Source organism: Somniosus microcephalus, chromosome 2 (assembly GCF_052327205.1).
Source record: "Somniosus microcephalus isolate GS21.2 chromosome 2, FLI_Smic_1.0, whole genome shotgun sequence".
NCBI classification, from domain to species: Eukaryota; Metazoa; Chordata; class Chondrichthyes; order Squaliformes; family Somniosidae; genus Somniosus; species Somniosus microcephalus.
Window position 1 is genome coordinate 237,522,646 of NC_140988.1, and position 26,638 is coordinate 237,549,283.

Sequence of the window (26,638 nt, forward strand, 5' to 3'; positions counted from 1 at the left end):
ATGTCAAGGGAAGATGGTTAGAGTCTTGCTTGTTGGAGATGGTCATTGCCTGGCACTTGTGTGGTGCGAATGTTACTTGCCACTTGTCAGCCCAAGTCTGAATGTTGTCCAGGTCTTGCTGCATATGGACACAGACTGCGACAGTATCTGACGAGTCTCGAATGGTGCTGAGCAGTGTGCAATCATCAGCGAACATCCCCACTTCTGACCTTATGATGGAGGGAAGGTCATTGATGAAACAGCTGAAGATGGTTGGGCCTAGGACACTGCCCTGAGGAACTCCTGCAGTGATGTCATGTGATTGAGATCAATGACCTCCAACAACCACAGCCAACTTCCTTTGTGCTAGGTATGATTCCAACCAATGGAGAGTTTTCCCCTTGATTCCCATTGACTTCAGTTTTGCTAGGGCTCCTTGATGCCACACTCGATCAAATGCTGCCCTGATGTCAAGGGCAGTCACTCTCACCACTTCAGTATTTAGGAAGGATCGACAAAAAAGAAAGGGAGGAGGGGTAGCATTGCTAGTAAAAGAGGGGATAAATGCAATTGAAAGGAAGGATATTAACTCAGTTAATACAGAATCTATATGGGTGGAGCTAAGAAATAGCGAGGGGCGAAAAACATTAATAGGAGTGGTATATAGGCCTCCAAATAGTAAAATAGAGGTTAGGGAGGGCATCACGAGGGAAATTAGAGAAGCGTGCAATAAGAGCACAGCTGTCATCATAGGTGACTTTAACTTACATATAGATTGGACTAGCCTAATCAGTAAAAATAATGAGGAGGAGGAATTCCTTGAGTGTTTGAGGGATGGTTATCTGGATCAATATGTCGAGGAACCAACTCGGGAACAGGCTATATTGGACTGGGTACTGTGCAATGAGAAGGGACTAATCAGTAATCTTGTTGTACGGGGACCCTTGGGTCAGAGCGATCATAACATGATCGATTTCTCACTCGAAATGGAGAGCGAAGAAATTGACTCAGAGACTAAGGTCCTGAATTTAAACAAGGGGAATTATGATGCCATGAGACGGGAACTGAGTAGGTCTGATTGGACAACGTTCCTGGGAGGACTGGAGGTAGATAAACAATGGCAAACATTTAAAGATAGAATGACAAAATTGCAAAAATTGTTTATACCAATCTGGCATAAAAGGAAATCTAAAAAGGTGACTCAACCGTGGATAACAGGGGAAATTAGAGACAGCATAAAATCCAAAGATAGGGCGTATAAAATAGCCAAAAAAAGCGCCAGAGCGGAAGATTGGGAACAGTTTAAGATAGAGCAAAGGAGGGCAAAGGGCATAATCAAGAGGGGCAAAATAGCTTACGAAAACAAGCTGGCGGAAAATATAAAAACTAACTCCAAAAGCTTTTATAAGTATATCAAAAGGAAAAGACTGGTGAAAACCAAAGTTGGTCCATTGCAGTCAGATACGGGGGAATATATAATGGGAAATAAGGAAATGGCAGATCAACTAAATGCATACTTTGGGTCAGTCTTTACGAAGGAAGACACAAAAAACCTCCCTGGGATATCGGGAAAAATAGGGACATTGGCAAAGGAGGAACTGACGCAAATCAATATCTCTAAGGATATGGTGTTAAGGAAGCTAAAGGGATTGAAGGTGGACAAATCCCCAGGGCCTGATAACATGCATCCTAGGGTACTGAAGGAGGTGGCCCTAGAGATAGCGGATGCACTAAGGATGATTTTTCAGAATTCATTAGACTCGGGAACAGTGCCGATGGATTGGAGGGTAGCTAACGTTACCCCACTATTCAAAAAGGGGGGTAGGGAAAAAGCAGGTAATTACAGACCTGTAAGCCTTACATCAGTTGTGGGCAAAATGCTGGAGTCCATCATTAAGGATGAAATAGCGGAGCACTTAGCAAATGGGGACAGGATAGGACAGAGTCAACATGGATTTACAAAGGGTAAATCGTGCTTGACTAATCTATTGGAATTTTTTGAGGGAGTAACTGGTAGAATAGATGGGGGAGAGCCAGTAGATGTGGTGTACCTGGACTTCCAAAAGGCCTTCGATAAGGTCCCACATAAAAGATTAGCATGGAAAATTGAGGCTCATGGGATAAAGGGGAAAGTTTTGGCGTGGATAGGGAACTGGCTGTCAGATAGAAAACAGAGAGTTGGAATAAACGGCTCATTTTCTGAATGGCAGGCAGTATCAAGTGGGGTACCACAGGGATCTGTCCTGGGCCCCCAGCTGTTCACAATTTACATTAATGACCTGGATCAGGGAGTCGGATGCAGCATTTCCAAATTTGCAGACGACACTAAACTAGGAGGTGGGGTGGGCTCAGAGGAAGAGACCAGGAAGCTCCAGAGCGATTTGGACAGACTGGGCGATTGGGCGGATAAATGGCAGATGCACTATAATGTGGACAAGTGCGAAGTTATCCACCTTGGGTGCAGGAACGGGAGGGCAAATTATTATTTAAATGGCAATAGATTGGGAGAGGGGGAAGTACAGAGAGACCTGGGTGTTCTTGTACACCAGTCACTGAAGGCGAGCATGCAGGTGCAACAGGCGGTCAAGAAGGCAAACGGTATGCTGGCCTTCATAGCAAAAGGGTTAGAATACAGGAACAGGGATACCTTGCTGCAGCTGTACAGGGCACTGGTGAGACCACACCTCGAGTACTGTGTACAGTTTTGGTCGCCTCATCTGAGGAAGGATGTTCTTGCCATGGAGGGGGTGCAGCGGCGATTCACCAGGCTGATACCAGGAATGGCGGGAATGACCTATGAGGAGAGACTATGTAGTTTAGGGATGTACACACTGGAGTTTAGAAGATTGAGAGGGGACCTCATAGAAGTGTATAAAATTCTGACAGGTCTAGACAGACTGGATGCAGAAGGAATGTTTCCCTTGGCGGGTGAGAACAGAACTAGAGGACATAATTTAAGGATAAGGGCTAAACCATTTAGGACAGAGATGAGGGGGAATTTCTTCACTCAGAGAGTGGTGAACCTGTGGAACTCATTGCCACAGAGGGCAGTGTACGCCAGCTCATTAAATATATTTAAGAGGGAATTAGATATATTTCTACGGGCAAAAGGGGTTAAGGGTTACGGAGAGAAGGCGGGGACGGGATACTGAATTAAAGGATCAGCCATGATCTCATTAAATGGCGGAGCAGGCACGAAGGGCCGAATGGCCTACTCCTGCTCCTATCTTCTATGTATCTATCTATCTATGTATCTATACCTCTTGAGTTCAGCTCTTTTGTCCGTGTTTGGACCAAGGCTGTAATGAGGTCAGGAGCTGAGTGGCCCTGGCGGAACCCAAACTGGCCGTCAGTTAGCAGGTTATTGCTGAGTAAGTGCCGCTTGATAGCACTGTCGACGACACCTTCCATCACTTTGCTGATGATTGAGAGTAGACTGATGGGACGGTAATTGGCCGGGTCGGATTTGTCCTGCTCTTTGTAGACAGGACATACTTGGGCAATTTTCCACATTGCCGGGTAGATGCCAGTGTTGTAGCTGTACTGGAACAGCTTGACTAGGGGCGCAGCTAGTTCTGGAGCACAAGTCTTCAGTACTATTGCCGGAATGTTGTCAGGGCCCATAACCTTTGCAGTATCCAGTGTCTTCAGCCGTTTCTTGACATCACGTGGAGTGAATTGAATGGGCTGAAGACTGGCATCTGTGATGCTGGGGACCTCAGGAGGAGGTCGAGATGGATCATCCACTCGGCACTTCTGGCTGAAGATAGTTGCAAATGCCTTGTCTTTTGCACTCACGTGCTGGGCTCCACCATCATTGAGTGATTCTCTGGCTACGATTAGATAGAAAAGAATGGAACCAGGCAAGTGAAGTCCCATCCAGCTGGACAATGGTGGAGAGGTGTTGAAGGATGGAGTGGTCAACCGTGTCAAAGGCTGCAGACAAGTTAAGAAGGATGAGGTGGGAATGCAGAGGTTTGAAATCGCAATTTTGTTGTATGTGTTTGCATGCGAACATTGTCCTGCATGATTTCATCCTATAATTCTTTAACAATCCTTTAAGAATTATTTTTTAATCTAAAACTTTCTGGAATGCCAGTATAAGAAGGCAACAAATATCAGTGGTATAGCTAAGTACTATTTGAAACCTTATCAGATTAGTCTGTATTATATCTGGTATACGGTGCATTAGATTATTTTATATGTAACTTTGCAAGATATTAGAAATGAGATCCTTTCTGCTATCGTCCGTATTATTATCTTCTTTTTGTGACCTTCATTTTTTGGCACCTTTACTCTAGTTAAATGACAGAAATGGCCAGTCAAATTGTGTGTGTACACGCGCATGAGGGCGAAATTGGTCTTCAGTAGTTGTGCAAAATGGGTGATAATGAATCTGCAGCCCATTTTACACTTCACCTGATTTTCTTTTTCAGGTGGAGTGTAAAATGGGCTGCCGAATCGCTATCGCCCATTTTACGTTACCACCCAAGATATATTTCACCCCACAGAGTCCAAGTGCCCAAAACCTTTTTCTATCAATTGCCATAGGGACACACAAATAACATAGTGCAGAGTGCTCCTATCTGCCTCATACACATTGCCATAGAAGTACAGTAGTGAGAGGAACTGTTGTATGTGTGTGTAGGGAGCATTTTAATGTCTCAGCAGGATGATTAGAAATTCTGACACCTCGTCTGAAATGGCCTTTCAGTGATGTGACCTTATAAGGTCTTGAAGTTGTACCGAGGACAGATACCTCCAACAAGTGTGCATGTTCTTTTTTTAACTAAAAGAAACTCCAGTATCATTCTAGATGAAATGTATGGTTGATCTAGTAATTGCCCTTTGACCGTGTTTTGCATATGACTATGACTGTTTATTCTACCTACTCAGCATTGAACCCTTGGCATAACAGCAGTCAATATACATAAAGTGTATGTGATCCTTGCAATTAACAGAGAAGAAAAAGCAGGGCAAATTCCAACCATTCAGGAAGCTGTTCGGTAAAAAGAGAAGGAAGGTGCCTACCATAATTCCTGAGAAAGTAAATCTAAAAACCAGTCAATCCACTGGGGATGTTCGAAATGGCATTGGGTCAGCTGATGAGGAATCTGAAGATGAATTAAGGTAAAGCCTCCTTGAACTACATTTTTTCATTGCGGATTAAACGCACAAAGTATACAAGTCTTGTGGTGCAGAGAAGTCATGAACCAATGTACCTGATTTATGTTACATTCAGCAGTAGTTTTGATCATTCATATTGTTTGTTGGTTTGAGAAATTAGAATCAGGATGAAGTGAAGGAACAGCAAGAATAATTTGAGGAAAACAGTAAACAGCAGATTCAATTAATAAAGCTAATTTCCTCAATTGGAGTTGAGTATCTGGCATTGCTAAAAATAGGAATAAAACAAAGGAGCTGCAATGAAAGGTGTAAGGGTATGGTGCATTCTGAACCTACCCTCTATAATATGCACTGTGTTATTCTTATGTGTTCAGAACATTCCACTTTCAGATATTGGTAATACAATTCTGAAAATAATGTTTTGAATCAATTGATGAGGTAGGGCTTGCAGCTGAGCTACCAGCTTTATGGGTTTCAATTTTACACGTCGAAATGTCATGCATTGTTGTCTCGTCTCAGTGCCCACCAAACCTTGCTACTCATTTTGCTCTTCTGCAACCCCTAGTCTTCCTCACTAGAAGGTGACTTGGAGCTGCTAAGCCCTGGATAGCCCTCTACTGGTTGAGTTTGGCACAATACCTAGCTGCTGCATTGTTTTACCAAAACCTAACGATTCATATCAGCTCACCAGCTCATTTCAGTTTAATGGAGCCACTCATGCATGAGGCCCTTCTCTGTAACGTATGAAATGCATGAGAAAGGTTGGTCCCCATTCTATCATATGCCTGATGCTGCTCCTGGCATGCCCTTCTACACTCCCCATTCAAGCAGAGTTGATTCCCCAGATGGAGCAGTGAGAAATGTGCTATGTCATGAGGTTACTGATTGTGATGGTATACAATTCTGCTGCTGCTGATGGCCCCTAGCTCCTCATGCAATTTGGTTTTGGGCTGCTAAAGCTATGTCCCACTTAGCATGGAGTAGTGCCACGCTACATGATGGAGCGTGTCCATATTGTGGAGATGAGAATATGGCCTAGAAATTGGTTCATGCCATCTGACTGGCACATACTGGGTGCAGAGAATGATCCCTGTGCCGGAAAGGGTAAGCCCAAGACAGACCCGATATTGGGCCTTGGGCCTCATTTAAATGAGACCGGCTAGCTGCGGACATATGCTGAGCATCCCCAGGCAGTTTTTTGCCAGCGCATTGACATTGGATTCTGGGCCACTGCATTGGCAGCAGCGACCCTCAAGTCTTGAGAAGGGGGAAACAATTGGAGTTGGGCTGGGGGGAAGTGATCAGGAGTGAATGGGGAAGGTAATCAGGAGGGGGCTGAGAAGGAGCTTGCCATGATAATTGACTTCCACATTTAGGTAAGTATTTTTTTAACAAACTTAATTTTGTGGTGGCGACTCCCAGTGGTCCCTTTAAGGACTGTGGGTTAGACTTCGTGTAGACCACTTTTCTGAACACAGCTGGCTTGGCTTCTTCAGCAGCCCCTCCCAAACCTGCAACCTCCACCACCTAGAAGGACAAGGGCAGCAGGTGCCTGGAAACACCATCATCTTCAGGTTCCCCTCTAAATCACACACCATCCTGACTTTGACATAGATTGCCATTTGTTCGTCGCTGAAACAAAATCCTGGAAAACTCTACCTAACAGAACTGGACTTCACCACGTGGACTGCAGCGGTTCAAGGAGAAAGCCTTCCACCACCTTCTTAAGGCAACTAAGGATGGCCAATAAATGCAGCCTTGTCAGTAATGCCCACATTCCGAGAATGGGAAAAAAAAGCCTAGTACTAGGTTGAGATTGCCTGAGTCTTGTTACAGATCCTGTTTCTCTTATTGTTCTACTTTTTGATGGTTGTTTTAAGAAAGAAATAAAGACTTTCATTTATATAGTGCCTTTCATGACCACCGGACATCCCAAAGTGCTTTACAGCCATTAAGTACTTTTTGAAGTGTAGTCACTGTTGTAATTTACAACTACGTGGCTTGCTAGATCACTTCAGAGCACATTTAGAGTTGTGTAGGCTTGACTGGGTAGGAGTGACAAGATCCCTTCCCTAAAAGACACTCTAAGTTACCAGATTTATGGAATTTAATTTCACAAATTTACATCAGGAGATTTGAACTCACAGCCTCCATGAGGCTGGTCCAGTACCATAACCACTATGCTACCATATCCAGGTCGCCATGAGGCAGAAAATGTGATGGTTGTTTCTGTCAGGTGCCATAGGTTCTGCAAATTTCTAGCTGCAGAGATGAAGGGAGTACTTGGAATATAAAGTACTGTCCCTCAACTTTTCTTTATGTTTCACCTGTGGCACTCAAAGTGCCAACTAAATGGAAAGAATTATTTCTAGGCACAAAATGTCAAACATCTACAACTGAAAGCCATTGAAGATGTTGGTGCATTGTAGGCAAGAAACTGTACATTTTTCTAAGCTTATATAAGAATATACGAGATCTGCAGGAGGTGCATCAACAACTTCCAGTGAGTGACCAGACAACAAACTCGAGTTCAACAAAAAGGTGATCCAAAGTTCAGGACCTGGATACACCCAAGGAAGAAAAAATCGGATGTGAGCGGAATTGGTTTAGCCTTCTCTTTATCCCAATGTTGGGACAGCAGCATGGCATTGTGATTGAGAGGAGAAGAAGGAGATTTCTGCCAGCACAAAAGATCCTAGTGTATTTAAGGAAAGATGGAAAGAAAAGACACTTGACTAAGTCCATGTGGGCAGCAGAGGTCGACGGAAAGGAAAATCAGGCGGGGTGTATAATGGGTAGCCAATCCAATATCGTCTGTTTTATGCCATTGCCGAAAGTTAAAATGACCCCGTTCAGCCTTCCTCCTTACTGAGCCAGAATATTACTACATAGACCTCCCCCTTCCACATAGTCAACTGAAGGCCATGTTGAGGGGAATGTTGAGACTTTGATTTGCCAATCCATCCTCAGGGTAGTTAATATGCAGAATATCTCTTTTGAGATCCTCAGATAGTAAACTGGAATACCTGTAAATAAATGAAGTGTAAATGATTTCAGTAAATTTTACTATGTTGACATTTGGCTACTTTGAAAAAAATAGTTAATATTTTCAAATATAAAGTAGTGCAATATTATTGAGTTATTTTAGCACTTTTACATTATACTATTTGCAAATTTGCTTGTATTTATACATATCACAATTAAAACTAATAAGTGAATGTAATTTCATTAAACTTTGTCACTGTAAAATCAGATTTTGTTTATCTTAATCATAACAATTATTGTAACAGTTGTCCATATTTCTATTTGAAATAAAAGTTTTATATTGATTACTTCTTAGTTTTGTGAAAATATTTCATTCACATCTTATCAGAAATTTGAAAATGAAGTTACATCCAATGTATTTCTGATTATACTTCTGACTGTGGAATATAGATTTTAACAGCTTCTAGAAACATCTGATCTATGTGTCTCTCTTTAAACCTGTTGATCTTACCTTGATTTGCATCTTAACATGGCATCTAATCTGCATTTTAACAATGTTTAACCAATATGATTCATAAACATGTCACAAGCACATTTTGCAATTACATTCCTTTCTAGTTATCGAATTATACTATTGAACTATGTTGCAAAATTAAAATATGGCATTAATATGTCTGAATGTATGTATTCATTACTGGGGAACAAAGTTGAAAATGCATTTTTATTATGTATATTTTAGTGATAAATGAGTAAAATTCTCATACCGTGCAATTTTTATACCATGTTTCATTTGGCCTAAATTCTGCCGACAATTTGTCATCATCGTGGATGACTGAGTTGAATCTGAAGTAAATTGGATCTATTGTCTGATACGTGGCTGAAATATCTGATTTTCTAACTGTGTGGAAAACTTTTTGCACCCAGTTATATGATCAGGATGATGAGAGGACAAATGACAATACATTCAAAACCCAGGTTTCGATCCGAATAAATGTTCTGTCTGGCAGAGAATTTATCGATATTGGATGGCCCCTATGTATTTTTTTAAATAGGTTTGTAATGTGTTATTGCCAATGACTAGTTTTGACTAATATTTTTATAAAACAAATCACAATACATGGTTTAAAAAAAAAAGCAATGATGAGAATCTAGGTGGATGAGTGGAAAATTGCAAACACTATTAAATTGAATGGAGCTGCTGCAGGACACAGGAGGCTCACTCTCTGTCACTGATGTCCCCAGAGCAGTTCTGGAGACTCAAAATGGCAGATTTCCATCAGGCAGCAGATTTAAAGATACTGGCCTAGAAATTCGGTAGGCTTAGCGCCGCTTTTGAGGCGCTAGAGGGCCTAGCGCCGGAGTTATGGCCAGTTTGGAAATTGAGTGGGTCCCTAAATCGGCGTTAGGCCGTTAGCGCTGCGCCGGCACCGATGACGTCATCGGTGTGCGCAGCGTCCCGGTTGCCATGGTAACCCGCCCGAACTCCGAAATTGACTTGCGGCCGCCTCGCCCGTGGCAGCCGCAAGCAATGTTCTGGCAGAGGTGCCTTACTGGACTTTGCGCCGGCGCATTAAAGGCCCCGCGGCGGCCGGCCACTTTCCCGCCGGCCGCCTGGCCGCAGCTCCCTCCCCGGACTTCTCCCCCCCCCCCCCCCCCGGGACAGATGCAAGCCCGGCACTTGTCCGAGGTGCCGGGCTCATTTTTACAATGATTTTCGCGGGCCGCGGCCGGGTGCAGGCAGCTCCTCCTTAAGGGAAGGAGGAGGCCTGCACTTCCCGAACCTGCCGCACCGCAGCGGGCACCGCAGCGCCGGAATAGCGCCGCAATTCAGCGCGTAGCGCCAGTTTTCAGGCGCAAACAGCTTTCAGCAGCGCCGGCAGCCCTTTGGGCGCAGAACTAGTGAATTTTTGGCCCGCCCAGCGCGACTTAGCTCCGGCACTAACTTCCGGCGCTAAAGCCGTCGCTGCGCCAAAAACCAATTTCTCGGCCACTTTCTTTTTAATTTCAAAAGATATATTTCTGACTATATTTTTTCCATGTAGTACTCCCTTTAGACTTTCCTTCACCCTTAAGGCTAGCTATACCAATTACAAAATCAATGCTCCTCGTTTAGATGAGGTATGGAAAATGCTTGCGGCACACCCCAAATCAGGGTACCTGGGCAAATAAAGGCCGATGCAAAAGCAAGATATGCTTCTAAAATGTCTTTTCCAAAACTTGGACTTGAAGTGTATGCCAAAAAATAAGAATCAGAGAGGTGACTGTCAAAAAAACTGCAATGAGGAATCACAATTTGCCTTTTCATCAACTTTTTTCCCAGCATTATTTTTGTAATTTGTATTTTATGGGTTTAATATTTAAGCAGGTGGATATAGAACATAGCTCTATTTCCAATGCTTTGCAATCCTTATATGTAATCAAAATTTAAATTAATTGGGGCGATACAGTAGCACAATGGATTAGCACATTGCCTTTTCATCTCAAGGACCTGGGTTTGAAACTACCCCAGCCTTATGAACTCTGAGGAATGTTGTTGTATGGGACTTTTTTTCATCATGTGGTTTCATTTCCCTACCTTTTCATTAAGGAGAATACTCTGAGGATATGTCCATAAATGCCATGCAGTTTGTCCAGGATGAGACAGAAAATTATTATTTAAAAAAATTGTTTTCTAACAAATTGACACAATGGGCCATATTTTCCGATTCCTACGGGTGTGTATGAGCTGTGTACACACCCATAGGGACTTCGCAAATGCCGGTTTCAGGTATGCAAAGCGCATGTGCTGAAAACCGGCATTTCCGATCTGTCAAGAATCTTCTTGACAGATCGGATGCCTGCCCTGGAGAAGGGCCTCTGCGGTGGAGAGTTCCGCTTTCTGCAGAACCTCCGCCCGCAGAAATCGCTTAAAAATCTTATGCCTGGTAAAAAAAGGTAAGTTTATTTTTAGCCCCGTAAAAAACTTTAATTTTTCTTTCAAAAAATTTAATTTTTGTCTAAAATATTTAATTTAATGTAATTTTAACTAATTTTAAAAACGTGATTAAAAAATATATATATTTTATGTTTTGATGTCTTTTTGGGGTGATCTCCATTCATACTTTTGACAGGCGTAAGCTGTCAAAAGCATGAAGGGAGATTCCCTTCTCCCATTGGCTCCCCATGGCACACGTGATCCCAGGGACGCTTGCGACCCACATGCGCCCCTGGGATACCTGGGCCCTGCGCATTTCATCGTGGAGAGGCCCAGGAGCGGAAATGGCCGGACCTCTGGAGCCCTCAGGTAAGGGCGTAGATTTTTTCCAGATCGGAGGCCTCCGCACGCAGGAGCCATTATCCTCCGCGGTCCAGTGAACTCTCCACAGCACCTTCCCCACCCCCTGTGAAGGGCTGCAATAATGTTGACAATCTCAGTAGCCTGCAGCAACCTCAGGGTGATCATCATGCAATATATATTGGAATTGATATTCACTTTTGCAATTTTACACCACAAACACAGTGTGCTGAAAATTCCACTGTTGTGATTGCACTGTTTCACATATATGATTTACATCACCTTTGGAAAAGTGAGTTTCTCAAAGATTGCAGTTGTTTCAATTAACACACCACCACCCTCCCCTTCCAGTAATTAGTTCCCCAAACCCCTGTTACCCTCTCCTGGAGGCAGCATGGTTCCAGAAGTGCTGACCATCTTCCTGTATCTTGTTCAAGTTGCCTTTCTTCACCTATAAGTTTCGACTGGCTATTGAACTACAGGTGTGACTAAGCCCAACCCTGTGTTCACCCAATGTCCACATATACACAATAGTGGTTACCTTCATGACCAAGACAAGACAAAAAGCCTGAAGAAAGCTAATGAACCAGACCTAACCCAGCCAATAATGCAGAAACAGTGGCTTAAAAAATATACAGATATGAATATACTCTTCTAAAAAATATCTGTGGATGTATACTTTTACAAAATATATGTGTGACTATACACTTTGATAAAATATAAGTGAATAAATATTTTTGAGAATTAAAAAAAAATGGAAGATGGAATCTCATCCTTAAAAATAAATGAAAAATGGAAATGGCAGAGCCAAATTTGCCAGGTTTTTATTGCACCTTTTTAATACTAGTAAAAATTAAGCAAGGTATTAATGCAATTTGTACCTTGTAACCTATTTATTAAATGTTGACAGGTCTGCTAGCACTAGCATGGGAACCAGGGCTTTGTCACATGACAGTATTTTTATCCCAGAGGGTTCAACAGGCGACGGAGCAACAGCACATGTGACATCCCAGGAAAACATCCCAGGAAAAGTCCAAACCCTTCAGGTGAGAGGTGTTACAAAAACAGGGTGATACCAAAACTGCATTGACCAGAAAAGGCTGGTGCATTCAGTGCGGATCGCGTGGATCTGACCTGAACCAACTCATGCAGTTGTTATTGGCTTTGCATATGTATTGATTGTCTCAAACCGACCCCATTTTTGGATGGTTCAGTGCCCATTTGCAGGAAATATTTATAAATTCCCTCACTTTTAAGGAGTTAAGAAGTGCCTGTAGATAACCGCATGGAGTGAAACAGCACTGTAAAGTGGGCATTTACTGCTAGGCTGAGATTCTCACCTCTAATCTAACACATGCTGATTACTTTTACAAATTATACACAGGGGGTCACTTTTTTTTATTGATTCACTACTGCTGGCTAGGACATTTGCCAGCAGGTAAGCAGCTGGGTGGAGGAGTGAGTTATTGCCCCTCTGAGATTTGGCATGAATGAAGCACAGACTGATGGGGTGAAAGTCTCTGTGGCAGCTATAAGGATCTTACACAAAACATATTTGAGCAGTCTCAACTTAATTTGTGGGCACAGGACCGCAGCACAGAGAGAACAGGTTTACATCCCACAATCCTACTGACTTTGAACCCAAGCCTCAGAGCTGAAGAATAGTGTGCTGATCCATTGCAGAGCTGAAGAATAGTGTGCTGATCCATTGCAGAGCTGAAGATTAGTGTGCTGATCCATTGTAATACCCAATCATCCACGATATATGCTCCACAATTTTCAGCCTGCATTACAGAAATTATTGTGCTTCAAGCATTTTAACTACTCTATAAACATTTTGCTGACTATACCCCATACTTAAGTTATTACTTTATGTATGTACTCCAATATAAATGTGAGGTTGGTGGAGGGTCATTTTCAACCTACTGTTGGAGTGTAACACTGGTTTTGGGGGTTAACCGCCCATTATAGATACCATGCAACTGATTTAAATGGAAAGGAAATGGAAAGGTGGTTTCTATAATAGGTGCCAACCCGCAAAGCCAGTTATACATTCCAGCGTTAAGTAGAAAATTACCCTCAGGATCTCTCAATCAAACACATAAGCATCAAAAAGATTTCATATTCCTAAAAGATTAGCTCAATCTAACTTACTATAAGGTCAGATTTTCCATTCTGCATGGCCAGCCTACGGGATGTGTGAGCGCTTTATTCGACTGTATGGTAATAGCAGTATAATGAGTGCTCCTGTCTCAGGGGCTCAGATGCTGATGCCCCTGAAGTTATCATGTGGTCCATGGTGGACTACGTGTCAGACAAAGGTTCTACATGACTACAATGATGCAGGTTGTGGAATCCTCCACTGTTGTCGTCCAAAGCCCGGGGCCATGGCAGTACGTGAGCTGACCCTCAGCAGCAGGTTCCTGCTCCTCTTGTTATTTGTGTCTGCTTTAGGTATTCTCTCGAGTACAGTGGTGCCGGTCACTCCTGAAAGCACTTTGAGCATCTTACATTCAGGAGTGTATATCTATCTTCTATTCTGGAAAACCTGTCTTCACTCATGTGTTCTTCTCTAATCTTTCCAAGAGCAGATTGAGAAACACCAGATGCAATTGTTAAGCAGCTTTATTTACAGACAATAAGTGAAGGTGTAAAGTAATAGGGAAGCAAATTCCCACTCAATATCACTTCTTTCCTCAAAAATTAATTAACCACTGCTTCTTCTGTGGCCTGACTTAGTTGTTTCTGGCATTACCTTTCCTTCTGGACAACTGGATGGAAGTACTTCTGCTGGTGCCTGCAATGGATGGAATGTTTCATGCATGGGGCAGTGAGATGTTGGCTTGTTTGCTGTTTCAGGGAGGTTGGGCTGATTCTTGGCTAGAAACAGAAAAGGAAAATATGCTGGCTGCAAGGCATCTCTTCAAACAGTATTTACAGTACTTAGTTATATTAGTGTGATATGGTGGTATCCTGGAGTGCACGCTTGTGAGTTTTTAAGTCAGTATCTGAGTGGAAAAATACTAACTAAAGAAGAAAAAGAAAGACTTGCATTTATATTGTGCCTTTCACAACCTCAGAATGTCCCCAAGCACTTTACAGCCAATGAAGTACTAAGAACGGTAATGGCCCTCAATTTTCCAGCTTCAACGTGGCCCATTGTTCAATGTTTTTCAGCCCGAGGATGTTCAGCCTGTTCTAAAATCTTTAGTATTATAGTGCCATACCCCCATTGGGGGTTGTTCCTGTCTGTTGTGAACCTCCTTATCCTCCAAGTAGAGAAGTAGTGCTGAGATGCTGGAAGTTTGATGAGTAAATAAATTGAGTATCACCTGTATCTCAGCTTGTGTGTGAGTAAATCACAATATGATTAGGCAGAGCCAACTTGGTTTTATGAAAGGGAAATCGTCCTTGACTAATGTATTACAGTTTTTTGAGGGTGTATCTGGCAGGGTAGTTAAGGGGGAACCAGTGGATGTACTGTATTTGGATTTTCAGAAGGCATTTGACAAGGTGCCACACAAGAGGTTGTTGCACAAGATTAGGGCTCATGGGATTGGGGGTAATATATTAGCATGGATTGAGGATTGGTTAACGGACAGAAAACCGAGAGTAGGAATAAATGGGTCATTTTTGGGATGGCAGGGTGTAACTAGTGGAGTGCCGCAAGGATAAGTGCTTGGGGCTCAGCTATTTACAATCTAAATCAGTGGGCAGGATTTTCATTGGGCCGTGGAGACGGGATTGGAGGCATGTGGGGGGGTTAAAATCTCGAAATCGGGGGACACGAACCCAACCCGCCTCCATGCCAGTTTCAAAGGAGGCGGATACCCGACCTGTGCTGGGACCCGCCTCCCCGAGGCGGGAAGGGGATTAGTGCCAATTAACTGCCTGTTAACAAGTAGTTAACAGGCAGTTTTTAGCCTAATCCCAATTTTTATTGCTGAAGTGTGGGATTCCCGATGGCTCCAAACCACGCCAAGTTAGCGAGGCGGGCCGTCGGGCTGAAGGGCTTGGAGGGTTCGAGATGTTCGGTGTTCAGGTGAGTGATGGGTGCATGAGTGCAGAGGTAAGTGTATTTGGTGTGTGTAAAGTGTTTAAAGAAGTTTTACTTACATTTACTTACCTTTGCAGCCTTCCTTCCTTCAGGTCTCGGGAGTCCCTCATCTCACCGGCACAGAAAGCAGAATGGCCGCGAGCTGTCAAAAGTTGCAGCATTCAGCTTTCTGTTCTGGAGAGATCTCTAAATCAGCCTGAGAGGAAGGAATTAACTTGGAGTACAGATTGTCAGTGTTTGACAGCTTCAAACAGCTGTCAAACGCTGATATTTCATCCGCCCGCTGGGCGGGCTCAGCAAGGTCAATCAAGTGAAAATTACGTGGGTTGGCCACAACTCGATGGAGGCGGGACTACAACTCCGAAAGTTGTAGTCCCGCCTCCTACACGCCTCCTCAATCAAAATCCAGCCCAATTACTTAGATGAGGGAACTGAGTGTAATATATCCAAGTTTGCCAATGATAAAAAGCTAAATGGGAAAGTAAGCCGTGAGGCGGATGCAAAGAGGCTGCAAAGGGATATAGACTGTTTAAATTATTGGGCAAGAAGGTGGCAGATGGAGTATAATGTGGGAAAGAGGGAAATTATCCACTTTGGTCAGAAGAATGGAAAAGCCATATATTTTTTAAAATGTCAGAGATTGGTAAATGTTGAGATTCAGAGGGACCTGGGTGTCCTTGTACACGAACCACAGAAAGTTAACATGCAGGTACAGCAAGCAATTAGGAAGGTATATGGCATGTTGACCTTTATTACTAGGTGATGGGCCTTCAATAACCACAAAACTAGAAGTTATAGACTTAAACAAGTTGGCTTTTAATCACTAAGATCAGAGCTAACATCTCAACACGCCAACTGGTTCACAGGAATGAGTCATACAGATCCTGGGATCTTTATGTAAGAGAAGTCAGGGGCGGAGCCAAGAGCCAAGACCTGGAACCTCCCAGGTTAGTCGGGAAAGAGGAAGTGAAACTATACACAGTGGGGGAGGGTAATATACATGAGTGCAAAACGAATACAGGATCAAGACAAACAGATTTCATTACATTCACCCCTTCTATAGATTTAGTCCATCGGGGTGATGTTTCTTAAAAGTTGGTATAAGTGAGTCTGTCAGGAGGTTTTGCAGTTCTCAGTGATCGGCGCAAAGCCGGTTGGGGTGCCTCTAGGGGAGTGGATTCTGGTTCCTCTGCTGTCCGGGCCTCCGCAGTGTCTTCCAGGTTATCTGCAGTGTCCTCCAGGTTAAAGTTGGGTATTGATACCTCTGGGCGTCCTGTCTCTTTGTAGTGTAGGTCTTCATCGGGTAGTCTCCCATCGTTCTCTCTGCTCCCTGAGGGAGCGAGGTCTTTTATGGAAACAGTGTCCTCTCGCCCGTCAGAGTATTCGATATAGGCGTACTGAGGGTTTGCATGGAGGAGCTGTACCTTTTCCACAAGGGGGTCCGTTTTATGGCCTCTCACGTGCTTCCGCAATAGTACTGTCCCTGGAGACGTCAGCCACGCGGGTAGAGATATGCCCAAGGTGGATTTCCGGGGGAAAACGAACATCTTTTCGTGAGGGGTAGCGTTAGTGGCAGTACATAACAGAGACCTTATGGAGTGGAGCACGTCTGGGAGGACTTCCTGCCAGCGGGAGGTCGGAAGGCCTTTTGACTTTAAGGCTAACGTGACAGCCTTCCAAATAGTAGCATTCTCCCTTTCCACTTGCCCATTACCCCGGGGGTTGTAGCTAGTGGTTCTGCTAGTGGCTATCCCCTTTGAGAGCAAGAACTGGCGCAGCTCATCACTCATGAATGACGTCCCCCTATCGCTGTGTATGTAGTTCGGCATGCCAAACATGCAGAATAGATTACAGAGACACTTGATGACCGTGGCACTGGTCGTGTCTGGGCAGGGAATGGCGAAGGGGAAGCGGGAATATTCATCAATGATATTGAGGAAGTATACGTTACGGTCGGCAGAGGGAAGGGGTCCCTTGAAGTCCAGACTTAGGCGCTCGAATGGCCGTGTGGCTTTGATAAGGTGTGCACGGTCAGGCCTGTAGAAACGAGGCTTGCATTCCGCACAGATGCGGCAGGCTCTAGTCATTGCCCTGACCTCCTTGATGGTTCTGAGTGTCGGTTACTTCCCTGATATCTGGAACAAAGGACTCATAACGCCCATATACAAAAGTGGGGACAAAGCCGACCCAAATAACTATCGAGGCATCTGTGTAAACAGTAACCTGGGGAAGGTATTCTGTAGTATCATAAACAAAAGACTTATAAACTTCCTTGAGGAGCACAATGTCTTGAGTAAAAGCCAAATTGGATTCCTGCCAAACTATAGAACATCAGATCATATCTTCACCCTACAGACCCTAATTGACAAACACGTTCATCAAAACAAAAGCAAAATCTACGCATGCTTTATAGATTTCCAGAAGGCTTTCGATTCCATCTGGCCTGACGGTTTATTCCTGAAACTTATCGAAAGCGGGGTAGGGGGAAAAACATATGATGTAATTAAATCAATGTATACAAACAACAAATGTTCAGTTAAAATTGGAGACAAACAAACAAAATACTTCCCACAGGGGCGGGGGGTGACGCAGGGCTCGCCAATCTCACCGACACTCTTTAATATTTACATAAATGAATTGGCAAAACTACTTGAACAATCTACAGCACCCGGCCTCACCCTATATGAATCCAAGGTTAAATTCCTCCTCTATGCAGACGACCTGGTTCTGCTGTCACCAACTAAGGAGGGTCTACAGCAGAACCTGGATCTGCTGGAGTCGTACTGCCAGACTTGGGCCCTGACAATAAATCCCCAAAAAACCAAAGTCCTTGTGTTCCAGCAAAGATCCAGACATCAGGGACCCAAAATAAATTTCACACTAGGAACAACCAAAATTGAACAAACCACTAACTACACATACTTGGGCTTAAAAATCAGTTCTACGGGAAATTTCAAACTGGCTGTGAATGAACTGAAAGAGAAAGCAAGAAGGGCTTTCTATGCCATTAAAAAATCAATCCAAATAGAAATCCCAATTAGCATTTGGCTCAAAATTTTCAAATCAGTAATTGAACCAATTGCACTCTATGGCAGTGAGGTGTGGGGACCGCTAACACAACAAGAATTTGCAAAATGGGACAAACATCCAATTGAGATCCTACATGCATAATTCTGTAAAAGTATCCTCTGGACTCAAAGGAAAACCGTAAACAATGCATGCAGGGCAGAACTAGGCCAATATCCATTAATAATCACTATCCAAAAAAGAGCCACCAAATTTTGGAAACACCTAGAAATGAGCAACCCCCAATGCTATCATTACGAACCCCTGAAATGCCAAGAGAGGACCATAAAGAAGAATACCCTCAGTCAACTAGTCCTGGGATTCAGTGAAGTAACTACAAACACTGCTAACAATAACCAGCCCCAGGACAGTGACAGCGTAACACAAAGAATTCGACGCAACACAATCGTCGCTAAGCAAAAGGAAAAATATCTGTCATATTGGGCAGAAACAACAAAAACCCAAAGCAAACTCAATTGCTACTTGGCCCTAAACAGACAATACAACATGGCTGATTACCTGACCATGGTAAAGAATAGCAAACTGAGAAAAACTTTGACAATGTACAGACTTAGTGAACATAACCTGGTGATCGAAAAAGGTAGACACAGGCAGACCCAGCTACCAAGAGAGGACAGGATATGCTCTCACTGTAGTCAGGGAGTGGTGGAGACAGAGATGCACTTCCTCACAGCTTGTAGAAAATATCAGGGCATAAGGGAGAATTTCTACCCAAAATTCACAAAAATATGCCCAGATTTCAGAAATTTGAATGACGACCAAAAACTCCCATACCTACTAGGGGAAGAGAGAAATTGTGTAACACTAGCGGCACACTATGTTACAGCTTGCCATAAACAGAGGGACAACCACTAAATATAAGAATAGAGTATATATAAATTATATGAAAGTATATTTCTACACTCAGGGATATATCTGTTTATACACTGTATGGATAGATCTGTATTTTTGTGAACAAACATGAATGTTTTTCGATGCTTTGGCAACATAAGATGTAACTTGTCATGCCAATAAAGCGATTTTAATTGAATTGAATTGAATTGAATTGAGTGGGGCAGATTGCGGGACTTTATAAAATGGTATAGTCGGGTGACCCCTGGGTGACAGAGGTCGTTGTGGAGACCCTGTAATTTGTCCGTATGAATGCTGGCACACATTCCCCGCGATAGGGCATCTGGGGATTCATTAAGGGCTCCCGGCCTGTACATAATATCATAGTCGAACGTGGATAGTTCGATCCTCCACCTGAGTATTTTGTCATTCTTGATTTTCCCCCTTTGTTATTAAACATGAAAGCCACCGACCGCTGGTCGGTGAGCAGGGTGAAACGTTTGCCGGCTAGGTAGTGTCTCCAGTGCCGCACTGCCTCCACTATAGCCTGTGCCTCCTTCTTGACAGAAGAGTGCCTGATTTCAGGTCCCTGAAGGGTTCGGGAGAAGAAGGCCACAGGTCTCCCAGCCTGATTGAGGGTCGCAGCTAAGGCAAAGTCTGACGCATCGCTTTCGACTTGAAAGGGAATGCATTCGTCCACTGCACACACTGCAGCCCTTTCATTGTCCTGTTTAATACTGGTGAAAGCCCCCCGAGCTTCAGCTGATAGTGGGAAGGACATCGATTTAATGAGGGGTCGGGCCTTATCAGAGTAATTGGGCACCCATTGGGCATAATACGAAAAAAATCCCAGGCACCTTTTTAAAGCTTTGGGATTGTGTGGCAGGGGCAGTTCCTTTAGGGGGTGTAATCGGTCAGGGTCCGGTCCAATTACCCCATCTTCCACCACACAGCCGAGGATACAGAGACGGGTTGTGTTGAAGACACATTTGTCTTCGTTGTAGGTTAGATTCAGCTTTAGGGCAGTTTTTAAAAATCTCGCAATATTTAGATCGTGGTCTTGCTGGTTGTGCCCGCAGATAGTGACATTGTCCAGATAGGGGTAGGTGGCTTGTAGTTTATTCTCGTCAACCATGCGGTCTATCTAACGTTGGAAGACCGAGACCCCATTTGTTACCCCGAAGGGCACTCTGAGAAAATGGTAGAGGCGCCCGTTCGCCTTGAAGGCGGTGTATGGGCGGTCCTCCGTTCTAATGGGGAGCTGGTGATACGCGGATTTGAGGTCGATAGTCGAGAAGACTCGGTATTGCGCAATCTGGTTGACCATTTCTGATATGCGGGGTAAAGGGTAGGCGTCCAGCTGGGTATAAATATTAACAGTCTGGCTGTAGTCAATTACCATCCGTTTCTTTTCGCTATTTTTAACTATGACTACTTGGGCACGCCACGGGCTGGTACTGCATTCAATAATGCCTTCCCGCAGGAGTCTGTCCACTTCCGCCTTGATAAAGTGTCTGTCTTCCAGACTGTACCGTCTACTTTTGGTCGCTATGGGCCTACAGTTCGGAGCGAGATTAGCGAATAAAGAGGGCGGGCTGATTTTTAAGGTTGATAGGCCACAGACTGTGAGTGGCGGCTGGGACCCGCCATATGCTAGCGTGACACTTTCGTGGTGGCACTGGAAGTCCAGGCCCAAGATTACATTAACACAGAGTTCTGGCATCACGAGGAGTTTAAAATCCTTGTAGTCCGTGCCTTTTACAGTCAGTGTTACCACACAGTAGCCCAAAATGTCCGAAGTGTGGGGCTTAGAAGCCATAGCAATTCTGCTCCGTGTAGGGGTTACCGTTAATGAGTGCCGCCGTACCAGGCTAGGGTGGATAAAACTCTCGGTACTCCCACAGTCAATTAAACATTTCGTTAAATTCCCGTTTACCTGTATGTCCATCATGGATTTTGTCAACGGGTGTGGCCTGGATTGATCCACCGTGATCGAAGCCACTGTTGGGCCCTGGGCGTCCGTTGAGTCAGGAAAAGATGGCGGATCCCAAGATGGCGGCCCGCACAGCACGCACGAGGTGGTGACGGAGTTGGAAATCGGATTCCCCCTGCAGACTTTGCTAAAATGCCCCTTTTTCTTACATTTGAAGCATGTAGCGTCCTTCGCTGGGCATCGTTGTCTGGGGTGCTTGGCCTGGCCGCAGAAGTAGCATTTCGGGCCTCGAGACATTGCCGCTGTAGTAGGACTCCTGGGTGAACTTCTGTGTGGGGACACTGGCGGCGTAGAGCTGGTCTGAGACCTGGATGGGGAAGATGGCTGATTCCAAGATGGCGGCCCCCTCGGCGCGCACGAGGCGGTGAGGGCCGCATGGCCAGAAGAATAAGAGTCAGAGTTTCTCTGGGCCACGTCCAGCGATCGCGCAGTGGCCACTGCCTTTTTTAAGTCCAGGACCTCCTTCTCCAGCAGCCTCTGCCGGATATAATTCGACTTGAGGCCCGTGATGAAGGAATCGCGGACCAATTCGTCAGAGTACGCGTTGGCCGTCACGGCCTTGCAGTTACAGTCCCGGACCAGGTCCTTTAGGCCCTGTAAGAAATCGTCCATTGATTCCTCTGGTCGCTGCCTGCGTGTAGCCAGCAGATGTCTGGCGTACACTTCGTTTACCGGCCTCTGGTATTGGGCCTTCAGGATAGTGATGGCCTCCGTGCAAGAGGTGGCGTCCCGGATGAACGAATAAATCCGATGATTAACGCGAGTAGTCAGTAGACTCAGTTTATCTACCTCGCTAGCGGATGAGGCCCCCGCGAAGAGTTCGAAGCATTTGAGCCAGTGTCCAAATTGATTTGATGTTTCAGCAGAATGTGGATCCAAGTCCAGATGCTCTGGTTTTAGGAGTCAATCCATCCTAGTATTCTTTAGTGATTAAAATTGATGGGCCTTCAATAACCACAAAACTAGAAGTTATAAACTTAAACAAGTTGGCTTTTAATCACTAAGCTCAGAGCTAACATCTCAACACGCCGACTGGTTCGCAGGAATGAGTCATACAGCTCCTGGGATCTTTATGTAAGAGAAGTCAGGGGCGGAGCCAAGAGCCAAGACCTGGAACCTCCCAGGTTAGTCGGGAAAGAGGAAGTGAAACTATACACAGTGGGGGAGGGTAATATACATGAGTGCAAAACGAATACAGGATCAAGACAAACAGATTTCATTACACTAGGGCGTTAAAGTACAAGAGTAACAAAGTCTTACTACAATTGTACAGGGCTTTGGAGAGACCACACCTGGAGTTCTGGGTACAATTTTGGTACCCTTACCTAAAGAAGGATATACTTCCCTTAGAGGGGATGCAACAAAGGTTCACTGGATTGATTCCTGGGATGAGAGGGCTGCCGTATGAAGAGAAATTGAGTAGATTGGGCTTATATTCTCTGGAGTTTAGAAGAATGACAGATGATATCATTGAAATGTATAAAATTCTTAGAGGGCTTGACGTTTAAAAAAAAATTAATTCATGGGATGTCGGCATCACTGGCAAGGCCAGCATTTATTGCCTCTCCCTAATTGCCCTTGAAAAGGTGGTGGTGAACCATCTTCTTGAACCGCTGCAGTCCGTGAGGTGAAGGTGCTTTCATAGTGCTGCCTGGGAGGGAGTGCCAGGATTTTGACCCAGCAATGATGAAGGAATGACGATATATTTCCAAGTCAGATGGTGTGTGACCTGGAGAACCTACAGGTGGTGGTGTTCCTATGCACCTCCTGCCTTTCTTGTTCTCGGTGGTAGAAGTCATGGGTTTGGGAGAGGCTGTCGAAGAAGCTTTGGTGAGTTGCTGCAGTGCATCTTGTAGATGGTACACACTGCAGCCAAGTTGCGCCAGTGATGGAGGGAGTGAATGTTTAAGGTGATGGATGGGGAGTCAATCAAGTGGGCTGCTTTGTCCTGGATCGTGTCAAGTTACTTGAGTGTTGTTGGAGTTGCACTTATCCAGGCAAGTGGAGAGTATTCCATCACACTCCTTACTTGTGCCTTTTAGATGGTGGGAAGGCTTTGGGGAGTGAGAAGGTGAGTCACTCGCTGCAGAATACCCAACCTCTGACCTGCTCTTGTAGTCACAATATTTATTTATTTATGATTCATTTTATGGGATGTGGGCGTCGCTGGCAAGGCCAGCATTTATTGCCCATACCTAATTGCCCTTAAGAAGGTGGTGGTGAGCTGCCTTCTTGAATCGCTGCAGTCCGTGTGGTGAAGGTACTCCCACAGTGCTATTAGGTATGTGGCTGGTCCAGTTAATGGTGACCCCCAGGATGTTGATGGTGGGGGAATCGGTGATGTTAATCCCGTTGAATGTCAAAGGGATGTGGCTAGACTCTCTCTTGTTGGAGATTGTCATTGCCTGGCACTTGTGTGCACTTATCAGCCCAAGCCTGAATGTCGTCCAGGTCTTGCTGCATACAGGCACAGACTGCTTCACTATTTGAGGAGTTGCAAATGGATCAGAACACTGTGCAATCATCAGTGAACATCCCCACCTCCAACAGCCACAACCATCTTCCTTTGTGCAAGGTATGACTCCAACCAGTAGAGAGCTTTCCCCCTGATTCCAATTGATTTCTATTTTACTGGGGCTCTTTGATGCCACACTCCGTCAAATGCTGCCTTGATGTCAAAGGCAGTCGCTCTCACTTCACCTCTAAAATTCAGCACTTTTGTCCATGTTTAGAGCAAGGCTGTATTGAGGTCTGAATCGAGTGGTACTGGCGGAACCCAAACTGAGCATTGGTGAGCAGGTTATTGGTGAGTAAGTGCTGCTCAATAGCACTGTAGATGACACTTTCTATCAATTTGCTGATGATTGCCGGTAATTGGTCAGATTGGATTTGACCTGCTTTTTGTGGACAGGACATACCTGGGCAATTTTCCATTTTGGTAGATGTGGAGAGGCTATTTCCCCTGGTTGGAGAGCCTAGAACTAGGGTCATAGTCTCAGGATAAGGGGTCAACCATTTAGGACTGAGATGTGAAGACATTTCTTCACTCAGAGGGTTGCGAATCTTTGGAATTCTCTTCCCCAGAGGGGCATGGATGCTCAGTCGATGAGTATATTCAAAACTGAGATCGACAAATTTTTGGGTACTAAGTGAATCAAGGAATATGGGGATAGGGCGCGAAAGTGGAATTGAGGTAGAAGTTCAACCATGATCTGATGAATAGCAGAGCAGGCTCAATGGGCCATTTGGCCTACTCGTGCTCCTATTTCTTAGGTTCTTCAGTTCTTAAGTAAATGAGCATTCATCATGAAGCTAGCTTATGTTGTAAGCTTGCTTTGTCTGGCTCCCTTGACTTTCAATGACACCACCTTCACCAAGTCCCAAGTCTTGGGAGTTATTGCACCCAGGAAACTGATATTTAATACATTTTGTGCATTGTCCAGCATTTTGAAGTGTATTGTGATTCAGCATTAAGGAGAGGGAGACCCGGAGAAAGAAACCATACACAAAGGTGAAACAAAGATAACTGCATGGAAATATCTAGAAATATCTGTTACTTGCAAGAAGAACATTTTGTTTTAAAAGAAAAAACTGCTCAAAAAGTCAGGAAAGACCTTCAGAGCAGTGAGAGTTACAGACCTATCTCCATCATCCACATTAACTGCAAAATCTTCACCAATTTACGCCTGGGAGGTGGAGATTGTTCTGTTTTGTACAGAATGGTGATAGGTGGCATTCAGCAAGCCCAATGCCATCACAAATACTTATAATGATATTGAGACTTTAGAGAGGGTACAACACAGATTCACTAGGATGCTCCCTGGAATGGAGAAATACAAATCTGAAGAAAGATTTTGGGAGTTTTTTCTTCAGAACAACTTAGATTACAGGGCAATTTAAAGATGTGTTTAAAATTATGAAAGGCTGAGACAGGGTATGTAGAAGCAGATTTTTTCCAGTAAGTGAGGGGCCTAGAATGAGGGGCCATGGATGCAAGGTTAAATGTAAGAGATTTAGGGGAAATTTGGGTTGATTTGCGCCTCTCGTTAGTGCCCCCGAGTGCCTCCTCTTGAGTGCCACGCTGTTTTCACGGCACACTGCTCCCCGGTGGTCTAGCAGGGCCTTGGTGCGCACAGGGCTAGGCTCCTCCCCTTTAATTAAGGGAAGGAGGCCTGCAATGATGCAGCACTACGTGCCGACGTGCTGCTGCACATAGCACCACAATCTTCAGTAGTAGCTCCCCAAGAAGGTGGAGCACTTCCAGTAGCACTCCACCTCCTGCTTGGGGAGCTATGACTGAATTTCAGGCAGAGGGGTGCTAATTTTTTTGGGGTGCTAAAATTAGCGCCCCAGTGATGTTAGCGCCCTAAAAAGGGCAACACCCAATTTTTCCCCCTTAGAACATAGTGCAGGAGAAATTTCATCACACAGAGAATTGTGAGGCTGTGGAATTCACTTCCAGGGTTAGTTATTGAGGCAGAAACTATGTCAAGATTAGATGTGATAGGTGGAAGAAGGAAAAGGGGAACGGGGTGAAATAATTGTGATTAGAACTGATTGTTTGTTTGGAGGATGCAAACAGGCTGGCTGAGCTGAATGGCCTGTTTCCATGTTGTAAATTCTATGTATTTCTATGCACGTGGTCTGTCCAAACTAACATCCAGGTCTGACCACAAAAAAGTTGGATCAAGGAGCAAATATTAATCAAATAAATTTTAACTTAATTCATAATTATTTGATCAAGTAGAAGGAAGCAGTTAAACTCGTTCAGTGCTACCGGTTACGGAATACTTCTTGTAAACCGTTAGACACTGTGTGAGACTCTTTCCAAGGTGCGACCACAAAAGAATGTTGGATCAAGAAGCAAGTTTCCTAAAACAATATGTTGTGGAACAAGCAGGGAATAGGCTATTTTAGATCTTGCATTGTGTAATGAGACAGGGTTAATTAGTAATCTCATAGTAAAGGATCCTCTGGGGAAGAGTGATCATAACATGAAAGAATTTCACATTGAGTTTGAGGCTGAAATAATTAAGTCCAAAACTAGAGTCTTTAACCTAAATAAAGCCAATTACATAGGTATGAGGGGCAAGTTGGCTAAGGTAGATTGGGAAATTAGATTAAAAGGTATGATAGTAGATATACATTCCATTGAAAAATAAAAACTCAATGGGAATAGTGATCCATCCGTGGCTAGCTAAAGAAGTTAAGGATAGTATTAGATTAAAAGAAGAGGCTTATAAGTCTGAGGATTGGGAGAGCTTTAGAAACCAGCAAAGATGACCAAAAGATTGATAAAAAGGGA

General features: G+C 44.2%; 1 protein-coding gene across 3 annotated transcripts in view; it reads left to right on the plus strand.

The window, feature by feature from the left end:
- The first annotated feature begins 4,941 nt into the window (after positions 1–4,941).
- cracd (capping protein inhibiting regulator of actin dynamics) overlaps positions 4,942–26,638 on the plus strand; it is a 114,659-nt gene continuing 92,962 nt past the window's right edge. The window contains exons 1-2 of one of the 3 annotated variants that reach the window (XM_085970406.1): positions 4,942–5,109; positions 12,276–12,411. In XM_085970406.1, coding sequence (XP_085826532.1) covers positions 12,292–12,411 — 120 coding nt within the window. In that variant the 5' untranslated portion in view covers positions 4,942–5,109; positions 12,276–12,291. Of the gene's footprint in view, positions 5,110–12,275; positions 12,412–26,638 lie in introns of those variants that run through there. The other 2 variants (XM_085970414.1, XM_085970397.1) reach the window with 2 other exon arrangements.